At 30.4% G+C, this 13091-nt stretch overlaps 1 protein-coding gene across 4 annotated transcripts in view; it reads right to left on the bottom strand.

Annotated features, from left to right (window-relative positions):
* Window positions 1-12070, bottom strand: part of LOC106682250 (atrial natriuretic peptide-converting enzyme) — a 225774-nt gene extending 213704 nt beyond the window's left edge. For all 4 annotated transcript variants that reach the window (XM_067047872.1, XM_014422998.3, XM_067047873.1 and 1 more), the window contains exon 1: window positions 11937-12070. In XM_067047872.1, the coding sequence (XP_066903973.1) occupies window positions 11937-11990 (54 nt within the window). In that variant the 5' untranslated portion in view covers window positions 11991-12070. The remainder of the gene's footprint in view (window positions 1-11936) is intronic.
* Between the last annotated feature and the right edge of the window lie 1021 nt (window positions 12071-13091).

Raw genomic sequence — 13091 nt, forward strand, 5'->3', positions numbered from 1 at the left:
AACTAATAGTTAAAGTTGCCATGGATACGACCCTTATTCATGAATGAAACTAATAGTTAAAGTTGCCATGGATACGACCCTTATTCATGAATGAACCATTGATAAATAAATATCGTATCCATGACAACTTTAGCTAGTAGTTTCATAGTTGTCCAAATCTGACTAGAAGGTTCTTAGATAACCATAATTGTCGGGTTATTCATCACCCAGTCTTACCAGCCTACTACAGATGTTTCTCTAACGCAGAATACATGCAGTAAGGTTATGTTTCAAAAATATATTTAAAAACGAGGAATACAGACGATTAAAACCTTCTCGTGACTTTCTGCATGTTATTTCAATAAAACCAGTTCTTTTAAAGTTCATTAATTTTCGTTTCCTTCTTCTTATTCATTAATTTCAAACAAATGAGAATCGTGATTATGACTAAATAATTTTACATATATAAAAAACATTTCTTTGGTGAAAATGATTTCTCCTTTTCCCACCATTGTTCATTTCCTTCTTAAATGTTTCATATATTAGGATATGCAATAAACTAAGTGAAACTTCCGAGAAAGATTCATTTTTATAACCCTAAGTTTTATTACATTCCTATTGTCAGTGGATAATGATCCTTCCATTGTATTCCAATCTCTCCAATCCCACATCATCACCCTTGAAGAATGGTGCCAAAACTGGAGGATTAAAATAAATCCCACCAAATCACATTTACCCTTCTTCGTAAACCTTCGTCTTGCCCCACAGTATCTTTTAATAATACCCCACTTATTCCTGTTGAACAGATCCGTTACTTAGGACTAAATCTGGAAAACAACTGACATGGAATCCTCATACAAGACAGAAAAGACAGGAAACTGCTCGTTGATTTCGACTATTACAGCACTTACTGACACAAACGGTCTAAATTTCCAATTCATCACAAAAGACTGATCTACATGACAATAATAAGACCCATCTGGACATACGAAGTTGAGCTTTGGGGCTCTTCTAAACCTTCGAATTCCCTGGTTATCTAATCCTTAAAATCTAAAATCCTTCGTAAAATCCTCAATGCTCCTTACTTTGTCACAAATAAAATCATCCATAAAGACCTTAATGTTCCATATGTAACCGATCTAGCCCAAGCCTGATATCAATCCTTCCATTATAAACTTCCTAATTACCCAAACCCACTCGTTTCTAACCTTGCTTCCTCATCTATTCCTGATAATCCTCTGAAACGCCTTACTTATCAGACACGGTTACCTAAGTAAATCGGTAAAGTAAGAAGCTCATAGAGCGGCAATCTTTATAACGAGCAGACAAACAAACCTCCACGGAGCACGTGCTTGCTGACATGAGACACAAATGTACTTTCACCGCGGCCGAAGGAACAAGCACGTTAAAAATAAAATAAGGCTAGGCCCTATTGTGAGGGGGACATGTCTCCTCTCTGCCCACGTACTACATAACATACATCTTGTGTGCTCTTGACACTTGATAACTGAAGGCGGTTCCGACTTTCACTTCAGCAGGATATACGGGATAGTCATCTTGGCCAGTGGGACTTCCCTAAAGATAGCCTAGCTAAGAAGTTTAATTTATATTAATAGTTGTTTTAAAAACTACTAAACTAACTCAATAACAATTGTATATGAATCAATAAAAACTGTGTCTTTTACGAGTTAACAAATTAGTTTTAAAAACAACGTGTGTGGTTTTTAAAGGAAACTTTTGCATTAAAAAAATATTTTTCGAAAAAAGTAACTTTGGTGGCTTTTAAACGAAAAACTCAATATAAAAAAAAAATTATTTGAACCAATAATATTCTTAAAGATTATTATATTAAGTTTTCATAATATATAATGTCTGTATTTATTTTATTGTTACTTAAATTTAATTATCTTTGTTTTGTACATTTTTTTATTATTATTATTATTTGATCAGTTTTAGTAAATTATATTTTTTATATAGATACATATTTTTATTTGTGCAAATCGTGATAGTATTTTCTTTTTTATAATTAGTTTAAAATTATTTTTTTTATTCTTTATCCCATCATTTATTTGAACTTCAATTTACAAATTGAATTGTACTTTAATTTTTAAAAAAATATTACACTGTGATCACTATTAACATGTCTATATAATAGAGAGATAAAAAGTAATATAAGTAAAATTAATTTATATAAAAGGTAATAAAAAAAAATTATAATACAAAAGTTTTGATTTTGTCTTTAAAAATGAAACGATATCACAGGAATATTTTTTTAAAGACTATTATTAAAGGAAAATGGTAACCAAAGAAGTGAACGAGTCGTTATATAATGACACGGAGGTAGCTAAAGGAATACGTACTTTAAGGTCATGACCATACTAACCCATGCCACGAAGTCAAGGAAGCGAAAACTGAGGCCAGCCAAGCGATGTAGAGCAGGTGGCGAGGAACTGGGCTGTGACGATATAGGAGTAAGATAACACACCATCGAGGAATATATCTTAGTTAGGACTAGAACTTGTTAATATTGTCTCCAAAGATTAGTTTTGTAGGAAAATAGTCCGGGTAAATAAAGCCACCAAAGGTACAAGAAACTATTTAAAATATGAAGATGGTCAGGGTTGCGGTCGTAAAGGAAAAAATACTCAACTATTTATTTTCCGACGTTTCGCCCCATTTTGTAGAGCTTCATCAGAGCTGTGCAAACTGATAGCTTTACAGACTTTGTCAAGGTTAACTATGTTTGTTCTTTTTGACCGCAACCCTGACCATCTCCACTTTTATAAAATAATATTTTTTTATCACCACCCTTGAAGAACGGTGCCAAAATTGGAGGATTAAAATTAATTCCAAAAAATAATGAACTCTTGTCCAACAGTATCCTTTAATAATACCCCACTTATTCCTGTCGAACAGATCCGTTACTTAGGACTACATATCGACAAACGACTGACATGGAATCCTCATACAAGACTGAAAAGACAGGAAACTGCTCGTCGACTTCGACTATAACATTTACTAGACAAACGGTCTAAACTTCCAATCCATTACAAAAGACTGATCTACATAACTATTATAAGGTCTATATGGACATACGGAGTTGACCTTTGGGGCTCCACTAAACCATCAAATTCCTCCAGAATCCAATCCTTACAGTCCAAAACCCTTCGTAAAATCCTTAACGCTCCTTACTTTGTCACAAATCAAGTCATCCATCAAAACCAGAAACCCTTCCTTCCATGCAAAACTTCCTAACCACCCAAATCCACTTGTTTCTAACCTGGCTTCTCCTTTATTACCTAATAATCCTCATACGCGCTTAAAAAGAAGATGGCCTCGCGATCTTCTCCTCAAGAAATGTTATTGGAGTTCTATCAATGGGTAGATTCTCCACATGTTTTTATCATGTTACTATGTCACCTACAGCAAATTTACTTGTTGTATATATGTTATACAGTTGTAAATAACAATAAATAAATGATTAAAAAAGAAATTTTTTTATTACTTAATTTTTGGCTACATTTATTAATTAGTTTTATTTATATTACTTCTTAAAACTATATCGATTTAAGGTGGCTTTAAATATACTATCATCAAAACTAAATTTGATAATAGATTTATCAATCGATACTATAGTTCTAGAAGATGTTATTGAATCTCTAATCGCCTCCAGCATCTCAATTCCCAGGCTAAAAATCAAGGCCGAGTTATTAAAGATCTGCGCATTTGCAGGGTAAACTTTTTTTTTTATTCACTCACCAAAAAATAGACTGGAGAAATTGCTCTTTGGAACGAGGTCGTATAGAAATTCTCTTCGTTCGCTATCGAGACATTCGCTAAGTTCAAGCATTAATTTTTTATGCTTTCATGATTGAAAGCTCTTTCTCAAGCATTAAAGTTTTATGAGTGTGGTATACTTTTTTTATGACTCATTAAATTTAGATACTTTTGTACCGTGAAAATATGATTCTATGATGTGAATATCATGAAAGCATTTTATGTTGTTTTATATAAACTATTTTAATTATTACGACAGAAAAATATGTAAGAAAGAAAACAAAAATTAACTTGGTTGGTTGCACGAACGTACCTGAATCCTTAACGACGAAATTGGAGGCTATTTTAGGGGTATTCATGATGTTTAGTTTAACATGTTAAAGGGAAAAATATTTCCTTCTTAACATATAAAATGGTTGAGAGTCCGTTACTAGGTCTGTTAAATAGAGAACGACGTCACACCAACAGACCAGCTGAGCTTGTCACCATTTTATTTGTTGTTCTATAAGGTTACTTACTCGTAGTTGTGTTTTATTGTGTTGGTATTGTTTAAGATATTTGTAAAACTAATAAAGCAATGGATGACAATAATAATAATGTAATGACAGTTGTCAATTAGCTCATCTTGATTCTCTTCCTCACAAGTTAGAACATCAACAAGGCACTCAGTAGCCAAACTTTCACACAACCTCCACTTTTCACATATTTTAGGCTGTTGTAATAAATTACTTTAATCAAAACTTAGAAGTAATCAATAACATGAAGTTTCGGAAGGAAGGTTATAAAGTAAGTTGCTCAGAATATCCGCTAGGAGCGGTCCAATGTATTTAACATTTAACGTGACTTAACGACTGCTCACAATCCTATACTTACAAAATTTAACATGGTAAAACATTTTGCATTTAACATTACATAATGAATACCCCTTATAAATGCAGAGATATTGTATCTTTCTGCCGGATTCAAGTGGAACGTCTGTAATCGTAACCGGTCGACAGCCAGAGAAATTGTGAAAATAAAATAATTCAAATAACATATAAATTAAGAATATTAGATTAATTTAGTCATTAGAGAAAAAAATTATGCAAATTATCAATTGAGGGACTCAAGGTTATCAAAACATTATTCAAGCTTCAAGGATCAAAAAACCTTGACAACGAACGTTCACATTCACCTAATAAATCAGGAAATCGATTATAAATGAACTAGTTATCACTGACACAAAGAGATATAAAATTATTACGTCTTATAAAATAATTGGGGACGAATATTTCTTCTATTTTCAAATATTTTACTTTTATCTAAAATTATTTGATACTTCTTTTTTTGTGTGTTTCATATCAACCAATATTCTTCAAAATGTGTTCAAATAAAGAATTGTCTTATAAATTTACATAAAATATTACATAATTTTTTGATGTATTATTAATCATAATTGTAGACATAACATACATTTTAGAATGAAACTGTAAGAACACTACTACGTAATTAACATCGGAGGTATTCATGATGTTATGTTAAAAGTAAAACGTTTTAGCATGCTAAATGTTATAAGTATAGGATTGTGATCAGCCTAACTTAAGAGTCCAAGTTATACGTTAAATGCAGAGGAGCTCCTAGCGGATTTTCTGTGCAACTTGTTTTAGGAAATTAAGTTTTGTAACCTTGCAACTGGTTAAGGAAATTAAAGTTTGATTTAAATTGTTTTTATATTAATCTCTAGCTTCCTTAATATTTTTGATTTAGGTTTTTTTATTTAATATCTTTATTGCAATTTACAACTGTACATTATAATACATTTAGTAAATTTGATTTCAGTTATAATGGAGTGATACAGGCGTGTTGAGAAACTACCCATTGGTAGCACTCTAATAACGTTTTTGCATGGGCAGGTCTCGTGTCCATCTTCTTTTCAGGCGCCTCGAAGGATTGTAAGGAATGAAAGAGAAAGAAAGGTTAGAAACTAGTGGGTTTGGGTGGTTAGGGAGTTTATAATGGAATAATTGGTACCTGGTTCGGGCTAGATCAGTTATATAAGGAACATTAAGATCTTTATGGATGATTTTATTTGTGACAAAGTAAGGAGCATTTTAGCATTTTACGACGGATTTTGGATTGTAAGGACTGGATATGACAGGAATTCGAAGGTTTAATGAAACCACAATGCTACGTATGTCCAGATAGGCCTTATTATAGAGATGTAGATCAGTCTTTGGAATCAGTCTTTCATTGGAAGTTTAGACCGTTTGTCTAGTAAATATTGTAATAGTCGGAATCGACTATGTTTATGTTAATTTGTTTATATTGATGTCTTCTTATGCATCCTCCTTATATATATATATATATATATATATGTTTTGTTGACTGTCACTTTTATAATCTAAGATTAGTTTTTACCTATTCTGTACCTTTACCTATTCTGTACCTTTACCTATTCTGTACCTTTACCTATTCGTATATTTCATCCCTGATGAAGACCAGCTGTATTCATCGAAAGGTTGGCAATTAATAAATAGTTGAAAACCGTTTTCATTTGTCTTGACCGCAACCCTGACCATCTCCCTCTAATTTATTTTGAATTAAAAGACGGAAACTTTAACGACGCATTAAAGTCACTAACAATCGGACATTTTCCAACAGGAAACGATGATTAAAAGTATTAGGAAAAACAAGACTGTGGGGAAAACCACTGGCTGTTATGCATGTTAGTTAATTACATTTAACAGTCAATTATAGAGTTAGTTTATATTTTCGTCTAACTCACCCCTTTTAGCAAATTCCTTTCGCATCCAATCCTTACAATCCAACATCCTACGTAAAATCCTTATGCGTCTTTTCATTCGAAACTCCTTAACCATCCTAACCCATTAATTCTTAATCTTTCATCCTTAACTATCCCTGATAATCCTCCGAGGTGTCTGAAAAGAAGATGGCCACAGGACCTTCTAATTTAAATTAATGTTTGAAGTACTACCGATGGGTGGTTCCTTCCCAAGATTTTCAAGTGTATATGAAACATGGAACATATGTACTTATTGTATTATTTTGATAAATAGATAATAAAAAAATAAAATAAGTAACACCCTTTTAAAAAGCCTTCGAGTCACCACAGAATAAGTACTACTTCTGAAGGAAGATCACTAAGAAGTATTTAGAGATGTGTAACATTCTTCACGCCACATTCCTGTGAACGACAGCTGTGTCTCCGTATACACATCCTGAGGGGGGAGAGTTGATCCATTTTAAAGTGAAGGATATGAACGAAAGATGTGAATGAAAGATATGAACGGTCTCCATAATTTAAGCGTCATTATCGCCTCTTGTAGCTAATAGTAAAAACAGTTTTCCAGCGATCACTGTGAGAAGAAGCAAGTTCTCATCTCTTGAACTCAACGTTATCAAGCGCGCGTATACTTCAGAAAGTATTTCCCTACTTAGGGGGGAAGAATAGAAGGAAAGAGAAGAATGCTGAGAGGGAACATGCCACCTTACCATCCTGAGTGAGCTCACTCAAATTTTCTGTTTACCCAACTGGATCATAATATTTATATAATTACATCAACACATCAATATTTGCATCTTCAATAGCCTCAATTATAAATTTAATGACTTAATCTAACCTTGTTTTCCTATGGCTAACCTATGTAGCTACACCCTTATAACTATGTAGATTATTCAATAAATTTCAGAAATGTTTTCTATTGTCCAGTCTCTACAACCACTACAAAATTGTTCAATAGATTCCTTTTCTTTCAATTAACTTTCTTACATATAGTCCAATCATAATAATCCAGCACTTTCTTAAGTGAAATAGCATCTGGCCTTAAGTTGAAGGTACACTTTATATAAGAGAATCACCGAGACGTTGGTGGGAGGATTGTGTTAAGACAAAAAAGTAACAAATTAAAAAATTCATGAACATAACGTTAAATTTAAAATAAATCTGGACATATAAACCTTCGAATTCCTCTCGTATCCAATCATCGCAATCCAAAATCCTTCGTAAAATCCTCAATGCTCTTTATTTTGTCACAAATAAAATCATACATAAAGACCTTAATGTTACATATGTAATCGATCTAACCTTAACCAGATATCACTCCTTCCATTACAAACTCCCTAACCACTCAAACCCACAAGTTTCTAACCTTGCTTCCTCTTCTATTCCAGACATCGTCTGAGGCGCGTGAAAAGAAGATGGCCACGAGACCAGCTAATGTAAAATGTCATTAGAGTGCTACCAATGGGTAGTCTCTCTACACGTCTGTAACACTCCAATCTAACTTAGATCAGATTTACTAAATGTATTATAATGTAAAATTGTAAAAAGCAATAAATAAATATTTAAAAAAAAAAAAAGAAAGTTTTCCCTAATTAGTTTAAAACATATTGTGTTCCTGAAATACATTGTTAGTATAAAGTCGTCCATCAGATAACGCATTCTATCTGTTTAGTTATTATCATTTTTTTGTCTTTATTTCCGTATAACCTTAGTTGTATTCATCTAATCATATGCACTTGTTCGTTTGTTCATCTTGTGTACGAAACAAACATGTATAATAAAAAACGACAATAACAAACTTCGTTTTGCTGAAGTTCATTATACTCCAAGAGCCCAATGGAACAAAAAAAAAATCAGTTATTCTCCCTTTTGGAACATATTATTAAACCCTACAACACTAGAAAACCTAATAGAACGTCACTTAAAGTAGGGTATATTTGCTAAAATATGAGCTCTAATACAACTGTTTACTATTAATAGTCCCCGAAATACAATTTTTAAAAAGCAGTATTTCGAAAAAATTAGCGAAAAATCAGTATTTTTAAATTAATTTTTGGCAAACAACATCTCAGGAATCGTTAGAGGTACAGATGTCTATCAGCGCTAAAATTAAAGCTAATTATATTTTATTTGCATATGAATTTTCCATAAGACATTTTGTATAAGCAACTAGAAATCAATTTAGTACTACTTCTGCGAATATAGGTGTCATAGACTACTTTATAGTACGTATAACTAGCGTTAATTTGAGTGTTGAAAGACATCTGTGCGTCGAATAGTTTTTGAGATATATTTCCCAAAATAAATTCACCAACTATTTTTCAGAGTATATTTCATGAAATGATGTTTTTTTAAAAAGCTATATCTTGAGAACTATTAAACGTAAATTGCTCTATGTGGACTCATATTTTAAAAAATTTACTCTACTTTAAATTATGTCCTCTTAGGTTTTCTAGTGTTGCTGGTTTTAAAGATATGGAGCTCGGAATGAAACATTAATTTTTCTTAATGTTTTGAAACAGACGACATTTTTTATTCCCCCTAAGTATACTTGGCAGACTCAATAATCTTGACTAGTAATTATACATAGTTTTTATGAAAGTAATCGATAATTGGGGTGGAATAACTGATTTTATCCTCCTCCTTGGCTCTTGTACTATTAGTACCAATTCATTGATTGGTTGGAGTAAGTAGGTCACCAGACTATTTTCTTTTTAAGCTCCCTGGTTCAGAATGTTACAGATTAACTTGATTTGTTGCGCCAAAGTTTACACTTGATAGTTACTATCACTCTGAATTATGATCGCTTACTACGATCGTTAAATTGTGTATCATTATAATTTTGTTCGGTGAAACGTGAATCTTAATAATATTAAGTAACGAATGTTTAGGTAGCTACATTTAAGAATTTAAAAAAAACAAAAAAACACCTTAGCTATCAATTATATTATTTGAAGGAAAAATTTGACTCTTTTTCACTTCCCAAAATTTTAATTACGATGGACGTTTCGAGCTAAATCAGCTCATCTTCAACGTCGTTTATATTTTCTCATTTATTTATTATTGTAACCACTTCATTGATGAAAAAACAATTAATCACTTATGAAATCTATTGGAAACATTAAACCATTTTATTTTACATATTTTCAAATATTTCATATTTTTTAGATTTATTTTACATATTCCTCTCATGCCCACATATTTTATTCGGAAATAATTTTTATGTTTTCAGCTTTATACATAGTTTTTTTTTTATTTAAATCGAAATTATGTTATTGTCAATTGGAAAAAAAAAAAATCAGAGATAAAAATTATAACACAGTCCATTCTGGAAAACTTAAACGAAGAGTTAATCCTGAACTTAGCAAGCAATTCAATCCTTCCTAATGGTTTGTATAATCATAAATTTTGATAATGGTTACTATCCTACATTCCCTTATCCAAATTTCAATTTAGTAATGGTTGTTCCTTAGATTTCATCGGGGTGCCTAAATTAAAGTAAAGTCTTATGCGAAAACTTTGGTGGTTGAATATTTCAACGTGTTCCTGGATGAACCATTAAAGTGTGGTTACGAAGGTTTACATTATTTGTGTCGTAAAAAAAAAAAAAAAAATCGTATAAATACAAACAGACAAAATACTGCGAAATAAAGACAAATTATTTTCAAATCTGCTGTCGCGAGTTCATTTAAGTCGATAATAATTAGCTAAATAATTATATATTTATTTTAATAACTTTATTCAAATTTACAACTGTATATTATATAATACAATCAGTAAATTTGATCTTAGTTAAAATGGAGTGTTACAGGCCTGTAGAGGAACTACCCAATTGGTAGCACTCTAATGAAATTCTACATTGGCAGGTCTCGTGGCCATCTTCTTTAATTATAAACCAAAGTATAATTATACATACATAAAGTATACATAGAATAAAGTATTAGATTTAAAATGAACAGGCGACGTACTAATACGTAAAAAAAATATAATAATAATACTGATAAATAAAGAAAGAAGTCAGAATTATCATATGGCTATGGCTAGAAAAATATTTAAAATAAAAGAATTGGAAATTCAATATATAAAAACAAACCAAATATTAAATTTTTCATTATAATAAAGTATTTATTATTTTTTAGTTTAAATTATTTAATTTATAATAGAAGATTGTTGATTGAACGTGTGTAATAATAGAAAAGGAAGATAAATAATCCGGGTGCGATCGAAATAACTCAAATGATAATTAAACTACTTATTGTGAGCCAACGTTTCGTCCAAGTTTATAGAGCCTCATCATGGCTAAACAAAGATACAAACAACTAAAATAATGTAACAAAGAAAGAGAATTGATAACGTGAATTAAAGCAAACTAAATTATGGCTAAATATGATTTAAAATATATGAAAATTTATATAAAAATGAATAAATTTATTTAAATAAATAAATTTTATAAATAGACTTTCACATATTCTAAATCATATTCAGCCACACCTTAGTTTACTTTTATTTCACGTTATCTATTATTTTATTTTGTTACATTATTTTAGTTGGTTTTTCTTTTTTAGCCCCGATGAAGCTCTGCGAAGTGGGTCGAAACATTGGATCATAACAAATAGTTTAATTACTATTTGAGTTATCTTTACTGCACCTGGACCATCTTCCTTTTATATATCACACAGGATCAATTAGCGATCTTCTATTACAAATTAAATAATTTAAACTTAATAAGTGCTTTATTATAATTTAAAATTTAAAATTTTGTTTCTTTTTATATGTTGAATTTCTAAATTTTTTATTGTAAACATTTTTCTAGCCATAGGCTGGTTCTGATTTCTTTCTTTATTTACCAGTACTATTATTATATTTTTTTATTCTTTCTTAAACTTTATTTATTCTCATTTTATTTATTTTATTTTTACGTGTTAGTACGACGCCTGTTCATTTTAAATCTAATACTTTTTTTTATATATACTTATCATTGTACATATTATTTCTATTTCTTTTTGTTTATTTTTATATAATTTTTAAGTAATATTTATATAATTTTCAAACCTACTTTAGTTTACTTTATTATCTTACATTGTCATCATATTTTTAGTTGTTTTGAATTTTTTGAAATTTTGTGAAACGTCCATAAATAAATCGTGGAAAACTATTTTTTTCTCCTTTTTTATAGCACCCCCTCTCTCTCTCGACCATTACCTATATGTTCAGTTAGGGTCAATTATTTCTATATATAATTTAAAAATTTTTTTGTTTTTATTTAATGATAAACAAATGTGTATGTACATATTTAGAATTTTTTTTATTATATATAAATTATATACCTAATAATAAATAATTAAATATTTTAAAAATTGATACTATATAAATTAATTAATTAAAATATATAACATACCTTTGCCTGCTCCCACTTGGCCATGACCTTATTGATGTTGTTGTTGTTTTCCATCGTACTATAAGATCGCTGCAAGAACCATCACACACAGGCACACACTGATCGGAGCGCGGCCGAACAGACACTGACTCGATCCTCTCTCCCTCCCTCGTAAGGAAAGGGGTTGCCAACTCTCTGGAGTCTCTGGAACCTTCAACATCTTCCTCTACTTCCTTCGCGACGTTAAATATATAATTTGCAGAAGTATTATGATCATGAAATGTTTCTAATCTAATATATAAAAATTAATATTTAGTTTGTATGCACTTTATGCACTGCCTTACCGTTCATGCGATTGTAATGGCGCTTTTTGCTAAATATTCAGGATTTTCTTTGAAAGGTTATAGGCTGCCTCGATTTTATCGGTGAAAAAAAAGTTATTAACAAAATTAAACTAATTAATTACGTACCAATCGATTTGTCACTTTCAGAAAATTAAGAAAAAATATTGCTGATTCTATTAAATGATTTTTTATTCATTGAAAATTAAATAAACATATTGAGGATTTGAGTAAAGTAGTTAAACACAATTTTTTTTTTCAGAAATAAGCCAATCATATCCGATTTCAGCATCATATAAAATTCTTAAATACCATTTTTCAAAGAAATTAAAAATTATACATTTTTACTTTGAATTATTGTTATTCTTAGGAGGTTTTTTTTTTATTCCGGTGACCATTGTTCATATAGCACAAGAGCCCAAGACTAGATAACAGTCAGTTATTTCACCTTAATTTTTGAAAACTTTAATGAAAACTATTTATAATTACTAATCAAAATTGATGAATCTGCCAAGTATAGGTGTGGAGAATAAAAAAAAAAAAATTAAAACGTTAAAAATAATTAGTTTTTCATTCGGAGCTCTATATCTAAACTGTCTGTTAGCACTCAAATTAAAGCTAGTTTAATGGGATATGGAGTAGTTTCATGCGTTTATCGTCGTAGGGGTAGTAGTTTTAATGATATTTTCTAAAATAAATTGATTTATAGTTGTTCGGACAAATTTTTCATTTGCCAAATTTATATTCATATGCGAATATCATAGTCTACTTTATAATAAGTTAAATTTCACATTGGCAAACATATGTGCGTCTTATTTTATTATCTTATTAACTA

This window comes from Halyomorpha halys, unplaced genomic scaffold (genome assembly GCF_000696795.3).
Source record: "Halyomorpha halys isolate HHAL.00 unplaced genomic scaffold, Hhal_1.1 Scaffold398.1, whole genome shotgun sequence".
Classification (NCBI taxonomy): Eukaryota; Metazoa; Arthropoda; class Insecta; order Hemiptera; family Pentatomidae; genus Halyomorpha; species Halyomorpha halys.